Source organism: Euprymna scolopes, chromosome 12 (genome assembly GCF_053919585.1).
Source record: "Euprymna scolopes isolate OS-2025 chromosome 12, ASM5391958v1, whole genome shotgun sequence".
Classification (NCBI taxonomy): Eukaryota; Metazoa; Mollusca; class Cephalopoda; order Sepiida; family Sepiolidae; genus Euprymna; species Euprymna scolopes.
The window spans coordinates 75,421,173-75,442,284 of record NC_136493.1 but is presented as its reverse complement, the minus strand read 5'-3'; the positions used below and the strand labels follow the sequence as shown (position 1 = coordinate 75,442,284).

The following is a 21,112-nucleotide window of genomic DNA, read 5'->3' as shown; positions in this document are numbered from 1 at the left end:
TTTTTTTCATGCATGCCCCCCCTCCAAAAAACAGAGCATTGGATTGATGCCCCACCCCTAAAATGCCTGTCTAGAAGGATTTATATCAATCAGAACATAGTCAAATCGAATTTAAATCACTTAAATTATTTACAGACTTTTTGTTTATTTTTATTTCAGAATTGTTACTCTTATAATTTGTTTTATTAAATTGTTTCTTTTTTATTCCGTCAACTTCATGACATAAGATTCTACTATCTCAAACTTGTGAAAACAAGAACAGTACCAAAGATTCCAAAACAAAAACGTTTGGGCACTTTACAATAAAATAAATTTACAAAATCTAATTTTCTTACATTTGGTAAAGACCAAATACAAGAAAATTTTATCTTTTGATCTGCATAGATTTTCAGTTTTTTATATTTTTTTTTTTTTTTTTTTACATTATTTTCAAGATTTTGTATCACTACCTAGAAATAGGAAACATGAAATATCAAATGATTCAGTATAGTGCAAAGTATTTTCCAAAACTATCACATTAAAACAGGGGTAAAAGATTAAAGAAATCATTGAAAATCTATAATTTTGTCTACAAACAACAAAAAGTATTTTCATTCACTGTTGTCCATCTACAGGTTGGATGACAAATACATGAATGCCATAACATGGTATAACTATCTGCAAATCTTTAAACATTAAAAAAATTATTTTATAACTTTTCTTAAAAACTTTCTTATGCAAATTGCACCAGTCAAGACGGAATTTTCTTTCCTTAACCAAGAACAAAAAAAAAGAGGTATCTAAACATATCTAGGAATAAGAATAATAAAACTATGCATGCATAATACTAAATTGATTTTAAAATGGCAGCACTTTTCATGCCCATCATTAACTGCCCTTAATTTAAATATTTGCTGATTTAATATTTTTTCCTTTTCAGTTTATTTTATCTTATTTTAAAATAATTACAATTAAAGGATATGATACTACACTATCTTTTCTGTCCTGGGTCAGTGAAGTAATAATCCTTTTAGAGAGAAAAAGAACAATGTATTAATATATATTGGATTGAAGTCAATAATTGAAAATAAGTTAACTTCATACTTGATATTTTTTTCATGTTAAATCATTCTTTTTCTATCTCTTCTGGGCAATGTAAATATATAAAAATAGTAATGTTAGATCAACATGCTAAAGCAATACAAGTTTCACATTAACAGTAAATAGAGTTGTTGTATAAGCATATAGAAATCTTGTAAATTTTTAATAAAAAACACAGACACCTACCTGCATCACGTCATAAGCAGGATTCCTACTGACTTTAAATGCATCCTCGAGGTAAAGGTTTAATGGAGGCTTACGTTGCACAATTTCTCGAATTCCTAGCTTCTTTCCTATATGTGTAGCTATAGTTCTGAAAAAGAAAATACAGTAAGTGAGGCAGAAAATATTTGCAGTTATTATATAACATCATACATTCACAAAAACTAATGGTGAGGAGTCACTGGGAGGGGAGGGTATTTACAAAGAAGATTATGGTTGGGTTGCTCTTAAATTTTAAAGTTTACAATTGTCTTTCTGCCCAACGTTAACTTGTAACGAAATTAACCAAAGATGGACAAAGTCGGCTCTAAATTAGTTCAAAGTAATCCATGCACATCAATTGGCACCAAGTCTTTAGCATACTTTAGCAATTCCTGGTTCCAGCAACAAATAGCAAAAACGTGTTGCTAGTAAAAAGTAAATTAGAAAGTGAAAGATTCAATGTACACTTAAAAGCTAAAAAATTATACATTTTCCAAATAAAAACGTTTAGAATTAAATATTATCTTTATTAAATCTGAAAGGAAATCAAACTGGCTTATGACATGGCAGAAAATTGGAAAAAAAAAAAAATATATATTCTTTGATCATCATTTCAAATATCACAAGGAAAAATAAAAAACATTTTTTAAGCTGAAATATGCTGTGAACATACAATTTCAGGTACATCTCAATTCACTTTCATTGACATTTCTGGAATCATTGGGGATTTCAGATCTTTCAACAATTGTTAAGCAAAACTAAATTAAGTAAATACTAACCACAACAATATCTGTTTAAATGAAAAGTTTTTAAAAGGAAAAAAATTAAAAATACTAAAATTAAAAAGTTAATTTTTTTTATTATATACTGACTCTTGCCTGAGAAATAATGTTCAAACTTGTTTCATAAATATTTCTAGGTTCTAATCAAACTAAAAGTGGATAAATAAAAGCAAATGCAGAATGCTAACTCTTACTAAAAGAGTAAATCTCCTTAAATGATTCTTTTAACAGGATTATTTTAGTCTCCATATTACCAAACAGCCGAACCCGACTCTCCCTAAAAGAATTGCTAAACTCTGATGTACTTTACAAGGATTCTTGTTTAGGCATACAAATTGATTGCTCTGAAACCTCTAACGCTTCGTAAAAATAATAGGTTGTAGATGTGGCTACTCCACTCTTCAAATAGATCTTAAACTCTTGTTAGGTTCCAACTTCTACAGCCTTTGGAGTTTCTTATAAATTTTTTTTTTTTTAAATTATTTAGCAATTTGACAGTTATGTGTTTTAAAGGTTTTATAAGAGTAAACATTCCAATAGCTGAACCTAATTGGGTTGGCATACTCTAAATATTTGAACCAAATATTTCAGAAAAAGGCCAAATTGATAAATCTTGCTAGATTTTCACAAATAAAGTTTAATTGAAAAAACCAAGTGTGTGCATAAATATATAAACATGTATTTTACACAATATTTCTTTGTGCTTGTGTAGATTGGTGATATAAAATTGCCAAAAAAGATGGTATAAGTTCCAAATCTCAGAAACTATTAATCAGAATTTAACAAATGAAGGCTTGTTGGAAAGCCAATGATCTGAAGTGTGTAGTGGGCTAAGTGACATTTGCCCTTAAGATTGCACATTAAGGGGATCATCCATCATCTAGAGCCTGTTTTTGCCACTTTTTACAGCCATAAAATGTTTTAATCAGTCATTTGTTTTCCTAGTTTTGCATATGAATTACAAAATACAATATATCCCAAAACCTCTGGTCTTGGAGGGGAGAATTGATTCCAAATATTTCTCATATTATATCTCCCCTCTTTGATTTTTATACATTAAGTAAATTTCCCAGTGTATAAAGATTATTTGATACTGAAAATATTCATAATTGTATCCTATTTCCAAAAGAGGGGAGATATAACATGAGAAATATTTGGAATCATTTGGAACCATAGCAGCAAGTTTTAGTTTCTCTTCCATCAAGGCCAGAGGTTTTGGAGAATATATATATATATATATATATACATACACACACACACGCACACACACACAGGTATCCAAATTGAATAATGAAATGCTCATATCTGTGGGAGTTGAAAACTCTCGCTCTTTAACTCAGGAGAGCGACCTAGCTACTTCACTTCCTGTTTCTCATATTTCACCCTCTTTTCCGCTGAACGCTCGACCAGTCAAGATGTGACAAGCACCACTCCGGTGGGGCCATGAGCCACCACTGCGTCCTGACTAGCCAGTCAACCGCAAGTAACGTTACTCATCTTCCTCTCATTCTTTCCTGTATATTTATGCAAATAAATTGCATTTGTTTTGTTGATATATAACGGTATATTTTCGTCTTCATTATGCGACCTTTTGTCTTTTTAATTTCTCTACCATTAAATACATTCACCATTACTCACATATGGACGGGATCGTCTAACACAGTGCAGACTGTCCTGTCTCCAACATCTGGTGACCCCGACATGATCTTTTTCAAAATGGTGACTTAACGAACATTCTCATAAAAGCTTAACAATCAACGTTCCAAAAACATTTTTAAAACGTTCTCACTGTCGCAAATGTAACATGCCGGTATATCATTAAATAATCAGCAAAATATACTCAAAAAAAGAAAAAACAAAACACACAATTTCCAAAAAAAAAAGGAGAAAAAACTTTTTCGTTGCATTTTCAATTTTATCACACGTGCGTCAATTATCTATCGTCCGCCATCTTTTTTTCTTACTACTCGTGGACAGATAAATGTAAACAAATCACCTCGAAATAAAAAAATTTTCGTCGCAGCCTAAATAATAATAATAATAAAAAGAGAACAATAAGTTTTATCTATATTCACGCACATATAAAAAATAGACATTTTATTCTCTTCACATTTTTTATAACCAAGCGTATTTTTGAACAACAATGTCTTAAAATTTTGACGATACCAACGGACTACTATTTTCACGAACATTTCGATTTTTCTCGCAAACGATGCACATTTCCGTTATAATCCAATCAAGAAAATAATTTTTTTGACGTCCTGAATATAACGCGCTCCCTGAAATATTCTTAGACGTTCTTTTCGTGCCATTTAATTCAAACTTTTTTTATTCTGTTCTCCATCATAATCGAAGCAAAATATGACCTCAAGAACCTGAAAGGTCACATTTTCCTGTTGCCTTCATTCTTAATAATCAGTTTGTTCAACAAAACTATTTTCCGAGGACCAGTTCTTGTTTACCTCAGCCGAGAAACACTTCGCACGAAGAGACATGATTACGCACATGTAACGAGCACCTGAAACGAACAAACGAACGTCACACTATAGCACAGACGTAACTCCAGCGACATGCATCCATTGTTACAACAAACGAAAATTACTTTGTTATTTGAACGAGGTTCCTAACAACTTCAATAGCAATTTCAACATGTTTTCCACGTATTTTCAACGCCATAAATTATGTATGAATTTTGCTGTGGACGACGAAGTCTCAAAACATTCCGTCACATACGCGTTTTACCTACGTATCAAAACTTTAAACTTTCTTCACTTTATCGAAATATTTTTTTTGTCATGTGCTAATATAAAAAAAAAAATATTTCAGCTTTCAATTTCATCATGGAGAACGTGTGGCAACAAGCCCATTGCAAAACTCAAATAGCAACTCTCACGCTATTTCAACTCCAGTTTTCCACAATTATGGAAAGGAAAAAGCGACAATAAACCTCTCCACGGCATATCAACCCTTTCCAGCAACACCTCACAGGATATCAACCGTTTTTAGCAACAAACGCGACAACCAACACAAAGATGTTCACCAAACACTGTACACTCCTGGATTTCACAACGATTCACCTCACCTCACCGAAGTTCTCCAGCTAACATGAGTAAGCTGCATCATGCACACTGATACACTCATCCTGGACGTTCAGACCGTACCGACCCACTGAGTACGCCCAAGCACCTGAACAACGTTGACACCGCTCTCTACGGACGGACAAATTTCCTCGCAGACCCACTTGTGACCGTAAGCGTGTAGTTGACACATTCGCGACCAACTTCAACCCATCGTAGTGACCCTTGCGCACACTTCATAGACTCCGTGCCAATACAGTCTATGACCGCAACACATGCACTCAAACTCATAACGTCATTCCTATGACCATTCCACAGTTGTACAAGTTTGCACACCTTTTTTCCTGATAGCCTTTAACGTCGCAACTATCTTTACACCCTTCTACTTAATAAAAAAAAATCTCTCGTTCTCTATACAGTGGACACACACGCAAACATATATGCATGCTTTTTCTCCAATTTTCTTTTCTCTAGCTTCCAGCTAACTAGGAAGGGAGTATTGTGGGAGTTGAAAACTCTCGCTCTTTAACTCAGGAGAGCGACCTAGCTACGTCACTTCCTGTTTCTCATATTCACCCTCTTTTCCGCTGAACGCTCAACCAGTCAAGATGTGACAAGCACCGCTCCGGTGGGGCCATGAGCCACCACTGCGTCCTGACTAGCCAGTCAACCGCAAGTAACGTTACTCATCTTCCTATCACTTCTACCATTCTTTCCTGTATATTTATGCAAATAAATTGTATTTGTTTCGTTGATATATAACGGTATATTTTCGTCTTCATTATGCGACCTTTTGTCTTTTTAATTCCTCTACCATTAAATACATTCACCATTACTCACATACGGACGGGATCGTCTAACACACTGCAGACCGTCCTGTCTCCAACATATCTTTGGTTCTATGGAATAAAACTGCATAAAAATTTGCAGGCTTTTTGAAGATTATATGTTATAGTTAAAATTTTAAGACAGTAGGTAAAAAGAACATAATTCGCCTACATTTGTATATAAGGCCAGCTTTAGTTTTTCTGATTTAGGATGAATTTTGCTTGGGTTTTGTTTTTTTTGCTCGGTGGTCTCCCCTGTGGCCTTGCCAGGCCACTAATATATCTATTGTACTATAAATTTACTTTTTTTTGAGTATTGATATACATATTAAAAAAAACTTTTTTTCTATTTATTAAAAAAGAAAATACAACTTTGTTTATATATGGGTTGTGGAATTGCATTCATCTGCAAAAGATCTAGCTAATTTGCATATTCTTTTCAACATTCATTTTAATTAATTATTAGCTTTTTCGGTTTTCTCATGGTATGATCATCTTTAGTTTACTATGTGTAATTATATTCATGCAGATATTCTATGATTTATACTTGCGTAATAAGGTTATAGTAAACAACTTCTTTCTATATATATATATATATATATATATAGATATAGAGAGAGAGAGAAAGAGGTAGGGAGTACTGGGTCGGGTCTTCAGATTTTGGTGGAGACCCCCTCAGATCAAAATATGCACTAAACCTAGGTAAGAATCGAAAAAATTTTGAAAAAAAAAAATCAAAATTCATCTGTTGGAGCCATTTTTTAGATTTTTAGGCTCCGGGGGCCCAAAAACGCCCATTTACCCATCTTTGCAAAAGAAGGGATAAGAAATAGCAGTTGAAACTTAGGTATTTTCACTTCTTTTGACTTGGTCAATGAATTAGGATAGGAATGAAACAATGTATAGCTAAATTGAGTTTTATTTTAGCATATAAAAGTCATTTTTTAGTACAAAATCGGGATTTTAGCACAATTTTCACGGTGATTTACACCCTAGATGTCATTCATTTTGCGGAAAGAAATACCCTTAATCGTCCAGTGTTCCAAATCTTGTAAATTTTACATAAGAATGTTTCTTACAAAGCTTCATACAAAAATTGTAAGTGTTATTTAACTAGTTTCCCAAGGGGCTTGGGGACTAGTACTAGTAGAATCGAATGATTGATAACATTGCAGTGTTATCTGAGAAAGGAGTTGTTTTGTTTATTTGGTCAGTTCAAAATGAGACTCTGAAATGTAGAGTCTCCTTGCTATGTTTTTTTTATCATAATCATAGCACACAGTTGAAATCTCCTTCTCCTTGGGTCCATTCATATTTTTATTTGGGTCCATTTTTTATATCCTGACACAGTTATATTTCTCTTTCAGGATTGTATTGAAGAGTCAGCCGGTAGAATGAGTAGTGCTGCAGAGCAGTCCACAACTTTCTCTTTTGGTGATGTTCTTCCTTCAGAATATGAAGTCATTGCTTTTGAACAAAAGAGAAGACGAATGGAATGAAGAACAAAAGTCTCTTCTCCGTCTAAAAGTTGAAGAGAAGATAAAGAAAGCGATGAACGCAAGCAATTACACTACTAAATTGCTCATAAATTGTAAAAGTTGGCGTGGTCCATGTGTTAGTTCTGAAGAATTGATGTCGGTGCTAAAAGATCATTCAGAATTACAAGAGAAGATTGTCATGACTGAGTTAGCATATTACAGAGACACCCACAAATCAGATGTAACTGCAAATCCTGAACTATTCAAACTCAACAAAATCACTCATGAAGAGCGGCTTATGAATCTTTGCGCACTCCTGGATGGTTTCCCGGTATCCACAAGAATTCCTATGCCCACTAATGATGATGCCCTAAAAGCCATCACTTGCATTCCACGAGTTGCAGAGGAAATGGTTGAGTTACCTTTAATCCTGAATGTGAATCAGATGTGTGTGGTGTTGTGGACAGTAAAGGGGGTGCCAACATGGTTTCTGGGGTACTGTACTAAAATCCTAGACAACCAGAAATACGAAATTGAACATTTGGAGCGTGTTTATGAAAGGAAGAACTTAAAATGGAGGTATCCAAACCCAGATGATAAGCAAACTATCGATGCCGATCAAATTGTCGAATGCGAAATCAACGGAGACTGGGATGTTCTTTCGGACCGAAACATGCAATTCACACTGCACAACCACAAAGAGATTGCAGCCAAGTTTGATGGATTATTGTAGTGCTTGTAGTGTATATCTGAGTCACTTTTGTTAAGTCTGTTAAGCACTTGAAAATCATAAAAGGACGGGATTATGTCGATTTCGGCCTATTTTCAGCAATTTTAGGTCCAATTTGGCCAAATTCACCCCTAAAATTACCCTTAAAGACCCCAAGACCTGTCAATAATCATGGTTCTCTGCCTTATATGTGTGTCTGAAGTCATTCATACAGATTGGGAATGAACAAGGATCAATTAAGTGACCGAGAACAGGATTTTGGCAATTTCGTCCTATTTTTGGCAATTTTGGGTCAAAATTTGGTCTATTTCTCTTCAAAAAAGGCCCAAAAAGATCTGAGACCTGTATATAATCGTACTCCAATGTCTATTTTAGGTATCTACAGCAATATATACCTTTATAAAGGTGGACGAGGATAATTTATGTGACCCAAGATGGTTTTTGTGATTTTTGCCTGTTTTTCGGCCAATTTATGGCCAATTTTGGCCATTTTTTGACCGAAATTGACCAAGAATACCACAAAACCTGTTTAAATATGACCCTGTGTCATTTGAAACTATTTATATCCATTAATAGGCATTGGAGATACACAATAAGCAAAATTATGCCTTGAAATCACTCATATTGACATTTCGGACACATATTTCTTGAAAAACCAGCCCCAGATCTAAAAAATGCCGCCAACAGATGAAAAAATTTTTTTTTTCAAATTTTTTTTCGATTTTGACCTAGATACACCTTATATTTTGATTTGAGGGGGTCCCCACCAGATTTTGAAGATGTGACCTTTTTTCGACCCAGTACTCCCTACCTACCTATATATATATATATATATATATATATATATATATATATATATATATATATAGTAATTTATAAAATATATATGGCGATTAAGCTACACTGAATATTCTGCGTTTCATCCACTGTAGGATTCGTCAGGCTTATGCGCAAATTTTGTGGTTGCTTCTTGTTTTTATATATGTTGAGGATTTCTAGTTAGCCAATCAGCTTTCTAGTATCCACCGCGCCCCCTCCTATCAGCCAATGGGCATGCATTTTATCGAACAAAGGATCTGTTTTAGAATTAGGTTAGTGGTTTAAGGGGGATCTTTCCCTTTTTTTTTTTATATATATATGAATATACCTATGTGTACACACACACATATATACATATATATATACATATATGTGTGATCGTTTATGTATATTCATGTTTATTTAATTTATTTGTTTGTTTTCTATTGTTATTGCTAGTTTTAAAGCTATTTTGTATCGCTATCCTAGAGTAAGTTTTATTTTGTGAACACAGTTTTTGCTATTTCTCGTCTACAGTTTAATAGATTTTGAGGTTCTTTAAAGTACAGGATAGCAAATTTTTCATGGAAGCATAATTTACATGGGTCGTCTAAATGTCTGCACGTGGTAGCTTGTCTCATTATTTTCCATTCGACTACCAGCGAATGTCCTCTTTCTTTGAGTTCCCAGTATTTATTCGCTAGTGTTGTTTTTATACATATATAAAAACAAGAAGCAACCACAAAATTCGCGCATAAGCCTGACGAATCCTACAGTGGATGAAACGCAGAATATTCAGTGTAGCTTAATCGCCATATATATTTTATAAATTACTAACTAGCTCTACCTACGTATTGAGCACTTTTGAAGTAAATACTTAAAGTTTACGCATAAATCTATACTTTCGTATATTAAATTTGTGTGAGTAAATGAAGTAGTTATATATATATATATGAATTGAAATTTATAAAAAATACGAAAAGTATAAAAGCTATAACTTTTCTTCATTTGTTTTCAATTGGTGACATGCAGGAATACAAAATATTATGAAAAAAATATTAAAAACTTCATACAGTTTATATATAAGAAATTTTACCTACCAAACCCATCAGTTTTTGGTCTACAGACATTAAACTTAATATTCAGACCCATGCAAAACTTTATATTTAGGCTTTAGCTAGGGAAATCAGTGCAAAAGTGAAAATTAAAAAAAAAAAAAAAAAAAAAAAATGGAATTTGCCAGATGATGGTCTAATGACGACATTACAAATATGCATGTGTAACATAATAGTTATTGATTCATGTTTTAATTTTTAGCCTTGCAGCAAACATGTCTTCATAGCTCAGGCATTAACATCAAGGGAAAAAATAAATCTTAAGCTAAATGTTTTGGTTACGATTCTCGGTGGTGGCGCACAACTTATTTTTCCTTTTTTAACTTTTTAAATCATTACTGTATATTGGGCCCAACATAATATAAATACAAAATCTGCATTAATCAAAATATATTTAAGCATGTTTTATGACCGAGCCATGCTGGTCGGCCTGCTAATATATATGTATATATTGTATTAATAAAAAGGTAAATCTGCATAGTTCATTCAATCATGAGAGGTTTTAATTTGCTATGGTTTGTGTCGGCCTGTTATACCTCTGAATTGTACCACTTCCTATAGATTACCTTTATAAACTGAAGGGGTGTTTAGTGCTTGTAGATAAAATGTTTCATGCGTTTTTAAATGTTCTTTTCCAGATTTTAGGGATACCAACTTGATTTTCAACCATCAAATTGTAAATTAAGAAAAAAAATTCCACACACTGTAACAGGCGATTTGATTTCTTCTTTCCTTCGATTTCCTTAGATCTTATTTAAAAAGTAAACTAAATTTGTATCAAAGTTACCAAAATTTTAATGTCTATCTCTACAAATAAATGTGAACGATTTAGTCTTATGTTTGTAAGAAGCTTATAAAAATATTTATTTTAAATTTTAGTTTAAAATATTTTGAGTACTGAACTTGACAAAATCATCTAGTATTTAATATAAATAATTTAAGCAAATCTTAGTCACATTTTATTTTTCTTGCAAAAAAAAAACAGGGAAAACCAGCAAAAAATACACTTGCATTTTTCTCTAGTCTTCCTTTATTGCAAAGATAAATGGAGGTGAAATGATGCTAATAAGCATGAGAACAAGGAAGATGTGCAAGTGATTTTCAAAAATTTATCTTCACTATTAATGATCCGTTAAAACCGACAGATGTCGGGAGGGGGGTGATATTTCTTTACATTGTTTGCAAAAACAATCCAAACTATGGTATTGCTATAAACTTTAATACAATGAGAATAACAGACCCATTTTGAAGAGTAACAATGAAAGGTCAACCTGAAAAAGTCAAAACACTCAAGTTCCATCCACTTTTAAGATATTCCCACAAAGTGAAAGCAATGAACGCGGGTGTGTTTCTCATAATTAAGTGTAATTTTGATTCTAGACTCCTCTTAAGATTTAGATTTATATATATGAGAGAGAGAATTCTGAATTAGTAGGATGATTGTATAGGGATGATGCCTTTTTTGTTAATTTTAACCTTAAGAGGGAGATAAGAACCGAAGAAATTCTGTAGAAAAATAGATCTTAAAATATCTATGGAGATCAATCATAGTGTAATCAATTTTCTGGCTGTTATATTGAATTTGATTAATAACACATCAGCTCTATCATAATCTGAACCATAATTTAATGTACATAGATAATAATTCTTACTATTCACCTTATATTAAAAAAATCCATAGTTTCTTCTATCTCTCAAAGAATTATTAATTATCTAAAAATGAACACCTGTTTAATTAAAATGTTCTATAATGAGGCTCTAACTAGATCAGGTTAAAGAGATAAGGTTAGTTTTAACAAATCCAATAACGAACGAAGCTAATGAAATAACTAGTTTTAATCAATATGGCTATATCTATATATCTATAAAAGTGAAAATGTCTGTGCGTGTGCGTGCGTACATTTCCCTGCCAAATTACTCAATTTTCAGTCTAGAGACTCAAGATGTGATATAAGGAGTATTGAGATTTGGGGAAAATCTCAAATCGGTTTTCGGACAGAAATTTAGCTGTCAACGGGTCAAAGTTCAACGATTGAACCTTTGAAAACTACCAAACTCCTGTCAATTTGGGGGTCTAAACCCTTGAAATTTTAAATGTTGGTTACTTGGACATGGATAAAACTTAATTTGATTTGAGCCCAAAAAAATGTTAAGGGGTCAAAGTTAAAAAAAAAATTACCTCTGCTCTACCAAATTACTCAACCAATTTCTTGTCTAAACATTTTAAATTTTACAGAAACGGTATTCAGAGATAGGGCAATCTTTTTAATCTGTTTGAGTCGAAAATTTGAGCTGCCAAGGGGTCAAAGTTCAAAAGATTTGACCTTTGCAGTGTCTAACAAACTACTCGGCCAATTTTTGGTCCAAACATTTGAAATTTTACATAAAGGGTATTCAAACATGCTAACATTTTAATCAGTTTCGGGGTGAAAATTTAGCTGCCAAGAGGTTAAAGTTGAAAGAGTTGACCTTTGCAGATTCTACCAAATTTCAAAAGCGGGGCTGAACTGCTAGTATCATAAAAAGGCTAGGAGAAAAAATAGGAGAAATAATAGAATACAACTGAAATTGATTTACCTAAGGATCAAAACCAATATGAGGATTTTAGACTATCTAATACTAATAATAAAATAAAGAAAAATAAAAGGCGGTTCGCCATATAGTAAGCATATTCTCTTGAATATTCCTTTAAAAAAAAAAAATTTATAGTATCATAAATAGAAACTTTTCTAGAAATAGAAAATTGAGTAAGCTCTTTTATAAAAATACTATTAAACTATCTTTTATGGCATATATGTATACATATAGAAAGTAATAGCCCAGAGTCTAAAAGAGCAAAGTCTCAGTTAAATATATTTCAAGGTGCTGTGCTCAAGCATATTGGTGTAATTTACCCAGAGCTATATTAATAGAAAGGAGGAAAGATTAATAACTGAAATTATTAATCAAGATTCCATACGGGGAAACGTAGCAAAATCAAATTAATATATACGATTGTTTAAGAAATTATATCCTTTTATTTATTCAATACTAGCAATCGGTTCCCGGCGTTGCCCAGGTGTTTTGAGGTTAATGCTGAGAAAAAAAAAACGGTCAATTTTTTAAACTTTGACCCCTATTATGACTTCTTAACATTTATTGTTTAGGGATCAAGTAAAGGTAATAAGTTAGATCCATGTCCAAGGAATCTATATCTAAAATATCACGTGTTTAGACCCAAAATTGTAGGAGGAGTTTGGTAGAGTTCTCAAAGGTCAAATCGTTTGATAGCGAGGCCAAATTTCGCGAATTTGGCCTTTTTTTAAAGCAGTTTGGCCTTCAAAATTTATGTTTGGCCTTTTTCTTCACCGATGAAATCTGGGGACGCAACGGAAATTTTCGGCTAAAAAATGTTGTTACTATGCACATCTATGTATTGAAATACAATTTGTGGCAAAATTTCAGGAAAAACTAATGGATGGGTCTCTCGCAATAGTCCGGACAATTCGCTAAATTATCTCGTCAAAACCTTAAATCTCGAATTTTTGTGCATTTTTTTTCGGGGGGGGGGGGGGGGCTAATTTGGCATAATAGTGTCCATTTAATAGTATTATCTTGAAAAAATAAAAAAATAAGGAAAATTACCAAAAAAAAACCAAACAAGAACAACAAAAGTGTGCCGTATTTTTAAAAGTTTTATTGCGTTGTTTTTATTTGCTTTTTTTATTTCATCGGTGAAGAAAAAGGCCAAACAGAAATTTGAAGGCCAAACTGCTTTAAAAAAAGGCCAAATTCGCGAAATTTGGCCTCGCTATAAAAAAAAAAAAATGGGGAAATCCCCCTACTTGAACTTTCTGTTTAATTAATAATGACTCGCTTGTAGCGTTGATTTTTTTCTTTTTTCGCTATAAAAAAATAACTACTTGATGAAATTACGTGATTTTTTCTGTAGGAAAACTTTATCCCATGACGAGTACGTACAATATATATATATTTTTTTAAATATTTCCATTTTTTAATGTCAATGGAAAACTGCACAAGTACCCAAACCCGAAATGTAAAGACCACGAGTGAAGGCGCTTTTTTTTTTTTTTTTTTTGGTTTAGCTTCATAATGGCGGCCGTGATGTCGGAGGTTCGATTGTTAGATTGTCAGTTTCATATTTTTTTAATTTGTAAATCGCAAGTTAGGAAAAAATTAAACCCTTCCAAGATGGACAATAAATCAAGCCATAATATTTTATGGTAAAGGTAAGAGCCTACGAACCATAGTTTTTTAGGAGATGTGATTATTGGATTAACCAATCAGAAATCGTCTGTGGCACACACATCTGTTTTTATAGATATACTAGCAATCGGTGCCCGGCGTTGCCCAGGTGTTTTGAAGTGTTTGCTTAGGAAAAAAAAAAAGGTCAATTTTTTAAAACTTTTACCCCTATTATGACCTCGTAACATTTATTGTTTAGGGATCAAGTAAAGTTAATAAGTTAGATCCATGTCCAAGGAATCTATATATATAAAATATCACGTGTTCAGACCTTAAATTGTAGAAGTTTGGTAGAGTTCTCAAAGGTCTAATTGTTGAATATTGACCACTTAATCGCCAAATTTCTGTCGAAAACCTATCACATCGATGTTCCCAAATCTCAGTACCCTGTATATCAAATTTCGAATCTGTAGGCTTAAAATTGACAGAGTTTTAACGTAGAGAAATGCACACAGACGCACCGACACACACAGACACTATCACTTATACATATATATAAACATAAACATCATATATATAAAGATAATAGTACGCCATATATATAACAAAAGACCATTATTTACTGAAGTGAAAGGAAAACCCGGGGGAACTTTACCCAAAAATAAATCTATATTTTTTTGTGTGTATTGATAGTCTGGTACTTATACAGTTTAGTGACGACATTAAAAAATGGAAATATTGAAAAAAAAATTTTATTGTACGTAACTGTTATAGACTGAAGTTCTCCGAAAAAAATTTCACTTCATTTGATCAAGTAGTTTTTTTTTTTTTTTTTTTACAGCGAAAAACAATGATTTATCACGGCTACGTCAACGTGGCCATTTTGGAAATGTTATTGCAGGCCCAGGAATTCCCCAAGGGCAGGTAACTGCCGTACATAGCAGAATACCTGCATTTTAGGCCAATCTAGCCCTTTTTCCCCCCCACCAGAATGAGATTTTTTTTTTTTTTTTTGCGAAGACAGATGCCATTTTTGGGGTGTTTTTTTTTTTTTTAATTTGTAACAGAAGTAAATAAACGAAGTTTCGAAGTTATCCATGCGTGTCCAACTGAGCATGTTTCGAAAATAATCTCGTATAAAAATTCCTCAATTCTTTGCATTCTTCAATTTCTTTGCATATTCAATAGTATTCTTATTTATAAAAAAAAAAAATACGCAAAAAAATTGCAGATTAAAAAAAAAAAAAAAAAACGTAAAAAAATTTCAGATGTGTTGTGCGCATCTCAATATGGCGAGAAAAAAAAAGGCTAGATTGCGAAATTTGGCCTAAAATGGAGGTATTCTGCTAGGTACATTTCCAAAATGGCCACGTTGACGTCGTCGTGATAAATAATTGTTTTTCGCTGTAAGAATTTTTTTTCGGAGAACTTCAGTCCATAACAGTTACGGACAATAAAAATTTTTTTCAATATTTCCATTTTTTAATGTCGTCACTAAACTGTATAAGTATCGATAGTCTTATCAACACCCCTTTTTTCTATTTATTTATAAAGAAAATACAACTTTATACAAATTCCCTATTAGTTTTTTTTTTCGGTTCTCTTATACGATGATCATCTTTATTTAACTATTACGTGTAATTATATTCATACAGATATTCTATATGATTTATATTTGCGTAATATTTGCGTAGAAATGAAGAAAATCAAATTTACTGTGTATTTATCGTGTTGCCATAACAACGTGACGTAGCCAAGGACGGTAGTGGACGTGAGTGTGTGTGCGTGTGTGCGCGTGTTTTCGTGCTGTATTGTTTGTAGTAGTAGTAGTACTAATAATCTGTCCAGCGTTTGCTTTCTTGTGTTAATGGCGGACGTTGAGTCAGAGGTTGGATTGTGATGTCTGTAACTTTCGTATTTTTCTAATTTGTAAATGGCAAGTTAGAAAAAAATTAAACCCTTCCAAGATGGACAATAAATAAGACCAAAATATTTTATGGTAAAGTTAAGAGCGTAAGAACTATACTTTTTTAGGAGATGTGATTATTGGATTAACCAATCAGAAATCGTCTGTGGCACACACATCTCTGTTTTTATAGATATATAGATAAATTTACAAATAAAAACCATTGAGAAATAAAGTAAAATATTTCTGGATATCGTCTCCTCATCAGCATAAAATGGAGCAGGGGGTTAAGATTGTGAAAGACACCAAAATTTAACTAGCCTATTGAAATAAATATAGTTGGTGAACCTACAAAATAGAAAAAGAGATGGTGTAACAATAAAAAATAAAAATCCAAAAAGTTTCAGGGAATTGAATTCTTTTTTGTTTATATAATTTATATTAGATATATTTTCAATTATATTTATGGTAAATGAGTATAATGTAACAATGTAATGTTTATGTGATACAATTAAACTATTGTATAATGCTGTTTAATTGGTTAAATGGTAAAAGGAAAAATAATTACATTTTTGATTTTATACTTGCATATGATTCAGCCAGAAATTAGCTGTAATTATGAAAAACTGGTTTTTTAGAATTTTTTGATATGAGATTTAAACAAAATATGGAATTATATTTACAAAAAAGTTAAAATAAGTACCTTTGTAATAAAGTGGTTCCATATTGTTTTTTAAACCCATATGGAGGCCTTTTAATGCGCAAAATTTCATTAAGATATTTTTTTAAATCTAATAGAGATTGTTGGTATTTGTAACCATTTTTACTGATGTAGTGGGCCCTTTCCTCATAAATAAAATTCATAAAACACTCCATTGACAATTCCGATTAGAGGAGGGCCTTTACAGATAATGCGCTCTTCATAATTAACTCCACAAATAGAAATTATGAAACTCTTTAAAAAGTACAGGCTTACCATAAAAATTGACCCAAATAAACAGAATTTCTTGGACGTAACACAAAACCTAAAACAGCTCAACTTTTGAGCCTTAAACCCAACCAATTGGTACTATATATATTCATAGGCTAGTTAAATTTTGGTGTCTTTCCCAATCTTACCCCCCTCCCCATTTATGCTGACGAGGAGATGATATCCAGAAATATTTTAATTTTTCGATGGTTTTATTTGTAAATATTGAATGAAGAAAGGGATATCGTTTCTAAACGGTCATACATATTAATTTGATTTTATTTCCCCACTAAGAAACCTTGATTAATAATTTCAAAATTATTAATCTTTCACACACACACATATATATATATATATATATATATTCACTCACTCATAACCAAATTGAATCTTGAAATGTCCATATCTTTGGTTCTATGGGACAAAACTACATGCTTTTAAAAGATTATAATACTATTCTATGGTTAAAATTTTATAACAATTGTTAAAGAACTTATATTTTAAACTAATAAAATATGCCCAAATTTGCCTCTATATATATATATATATATATATATATTTTTATATATAGTCATGGCAAGCTGGGATGAATTTTGCTTAGGGTTTTTATGCTTGGGTGTCACCCCTGGGGCCTTGCCAAACCACTAATATATAGATATATCCATACTAGTAGCCAAATTGAACATTAAAATGTTTATATCTTCGGTTCTATGGGACAAAACTACATGAAAATTATAATACTAATCTATGGTTAAAATTTTATGACAATAGGTAAAAAAAGAACCTATATTTTCAAACCAATAAAATATGCCCAAATTTGCCTATATATATATATATATATCTCCTACAGGCCAGGTTCCATTGTCTCCTCTGAGGTCTTGCCAGGCCACTAATATATATATTGTTTTTCTTTCTATTTTTAAACAGAGGCTATAAAATAAGTCAAGTTCACAACATGTCACAGGTGTGCCCACAAGATATATTAAGAACAGTCAACCTATGGAGTATTGCATGATTAAAAGTGGCGCACTGAACTCCATGTTAAAAAAAAAAAAAAAAAAAAAAAACTTAAAAGCATGCCTGCTTATGCAAAACAAAATTAAACTGATTTCTTTCTAGTACAGAAATGTAACTGATAACTAAGAATATTTGGCTAAAAGCAGTTTAACTAGACTCAGTACGCATATCAACCATGAAATTCGAACTGCAGACATCAGCATGACAATCTGATGCTCTACCCTCGATTTGATTCTTAGTTTGTAAAAATAGCTGCTATGGGATAAATGAAAAGAAAACAGTTGATCTACAGAGGTAAATTGACTCTTCTGACCATGCACACACATACATTTTCATCTTGAAGTCATTTAATTTTTAGCCTTTTTTTTTTTATCCATCTGGCAATAGCACAGACAGTACCAATGAAGGCTGAAGTGCTTAGTAATGACTATGGCTGGACTGGTGAATGTTTTAGTTTCAATTCCAGCCGATGGCACCAAAGTCCTCTTTCTTTTTTTTTTTAAAACTTGAAATCACTACTATATATATCATATCAATAGAGAGTTTGCTCTATAAAAATATGAAATCATCATAAATGAAAAGTGACCTTGTGTGTGCGCAAAAACATCTAACAAACTCCTCTTTGAATATTCAGAGTTGAAATTTGATATATAGAGTATTCAAACATGTAGCACACTTTCTATTTAGTTTTTAGCCGGTAAAATAACTGCTAAGAATTTTTTTTTTTTTTGTAAATGATCAATGACCTTGGCTTGGCGTAAGTCGACTATCTTTTTATGCATTTTTTTGTCGCACACTAATTACAAGTTATAGATTAAACATTTTATTTTTATTTTATTTTTGCAGTTACTGTATACTTATGAATCTAAGTAATACACTAACAGATAAGGCTGGAGTGCAATATGTTTTGGTTTCGATTCTAACTGATGGTACACAAGTCATTTTTTTTTTTTTTACTTTTAAAATCACAACTACATATTAGGTACAATATAATAATCTATAGAGAATTTGCTCTATAATAATAATAAATATAAAATCTGCATAAATTAAAATATATTTAAGCATATTTTACGATTAAGCAATGCCAGGCGGTTTGCTAATATATAAGAACGGGTACAAAAAAATAAAGAACGGGTACAAAAAAATAAAGAACGGGTACAAAAAAATAAAGAACGGGTACAAAAAAATAAAGAACGGGTACAAAAAAATAAAGAACGGGTACAAAAAAATAAAGAACGGGTACAAAAAAATAAAGAACGGGTACAAAAAAATAAAGAACGGGTACAAAAAAATAAAGAACGGGTACAAAAAAATAAAGAACGGGTACAAAAAAATAAAGAACGGGTACAAAAAAATAAAGAACGGGTACAAAAAAATAAAGAACGGGTACAAAAAAATAAAGAACGGGTACAAAAAAATAAAGAACGGGTACAAAAAAATAAAGAACGGGTACAAAAAAATAAAGAACGGGTACAAAAAAATAAAGAACGGGTACAAAAAAATAAAGAACGGGTACAAAAAAATAAAGAACGGGTACAAAAAAAAGAACGGGTACAAAAAAAAGAACGGGTACAAAAAAAAGAACGGGTACAAAAAAAAGAACGGGTACAAAAAAAAGAACGGGTACAAAAAAAAGAACGGGAACAAAAAAAAGAACGGGAACAAAAAAAAGAACGGGAACAAAAAAAAGAAAGGGAACAAAAAAAAGAAAGGGAACAAAAAAAAGAAAGGGAACAAAAAAAAGAAAGGGAACAAAAAAAAGAAAGGGAACAAAAAAAAGAAAGGGAACAAAAAAAAGAAAGGGAACAAAAAAAAGAAAGGGAACAAAAAAAAAGAAAGGGAACAAAAAAAAGAAAGGGAACAAAAAAAAGAAAGGGAACAAAAAAAAGAAAGGGAACAAAAAAAAAGTGATTGAAGAAGCAAACTTAAAACTAAAATACATAGAGGGTTTGTTTTTTTTTTTCAGACTTATTTAGTAAATGATGCATCGCAAACGGAAATAAGGTGGTTAAATTTCTACAATGTGCTAAATTGAATAAATATTCGATGTAATTTACAACTGAATATTAATATGCTTCCTATTTAATCTCTAAATTGTTTCCTTGTCTTAATGTTCATTTCAGGCAATTATTGGGTGGAGAGAGATCATTTCACAACCTTTCATTTCTGTATTAATAAATTTAAAAACAAGGTTTTAATGCCATATGATTGCTATCACCTGATATAGGATATCCAATAAGGCAAACAAAACAACTCGGCAAAATTCAATCTATTTTGTTCAATCCAACCATATTTGGTACAAGTAAACTTCAATTCATGCTGATTAGTCTATCAATTTCCAGTCATGAATATCAAACAGTCTGTTTTACCACTAATGACATGCAGAGACACTTTGGTGATTGTCTCATCTGTAGAAGATGTGATCCTAAATGATGTCCCCCCCCCACCTCGATTTTTATTCCTAGGGCTATCTCAAAGCTAATATCTATCAAAACAATCCCTCTCAACTATTCTTAAACTGAAATCATCCCAAACCAGGGTAATACTAAAAAGAGCAGTGCGTTATTGTTCATTTTTTAGGTCATATCCAGATGTGTGTATCATTAAATAGCAATAAAATAAAGACAAGTTTTGCAAACTAAAATATATTTGTACCAAATATGGTAGAATTGAAAAAAGGATTATAATTTTTTTTTTGGGGGGGGGGCACCCTATAAGTCACTTGTTATAAATATAAGAGGTGCCTCTTAATAAGTTAGTACTTTTTGGTAATACCAATACCATCTCCAAATGTTCACAGTAATTGGTATTTCACATTAATTTAGGTCCCCGGTCATGTGCCCCAGTAGCATGGCTACTAGGCCTGTTATAGATATTGTCTCTCGGTTAACATTCTTTGAGTAGCTTCACTGAAGAGCAAGATTTCAAGACTCATTGCTGTTT

The 21,112-nt window shown here is 32.0% G+C and overlaps 1 protein-coding gene across 1 annotated transcript in view; it reads right to left on the bottom strand.

Annotated features, from left to right (window-relative positions):
- LOC145291344 (ceramide synthase 5-like) overlaps nt 1-21,112 on the bottom strand; it is a 250,627-nt gene that overhangs the window by 156,645 nt on the left and 72,870 nt on the right. Inside the window, exon 2 of the mRNA XM_080137108.1 lies at nt 1,267-1,393. Coding sequence (XP_079993234.1) covers nt 1,267-1,393 — 127 coding nt within the window. The remainder of the gene's footprint in view (nt 1-1,266; nt 1,394-21,112) is intronic.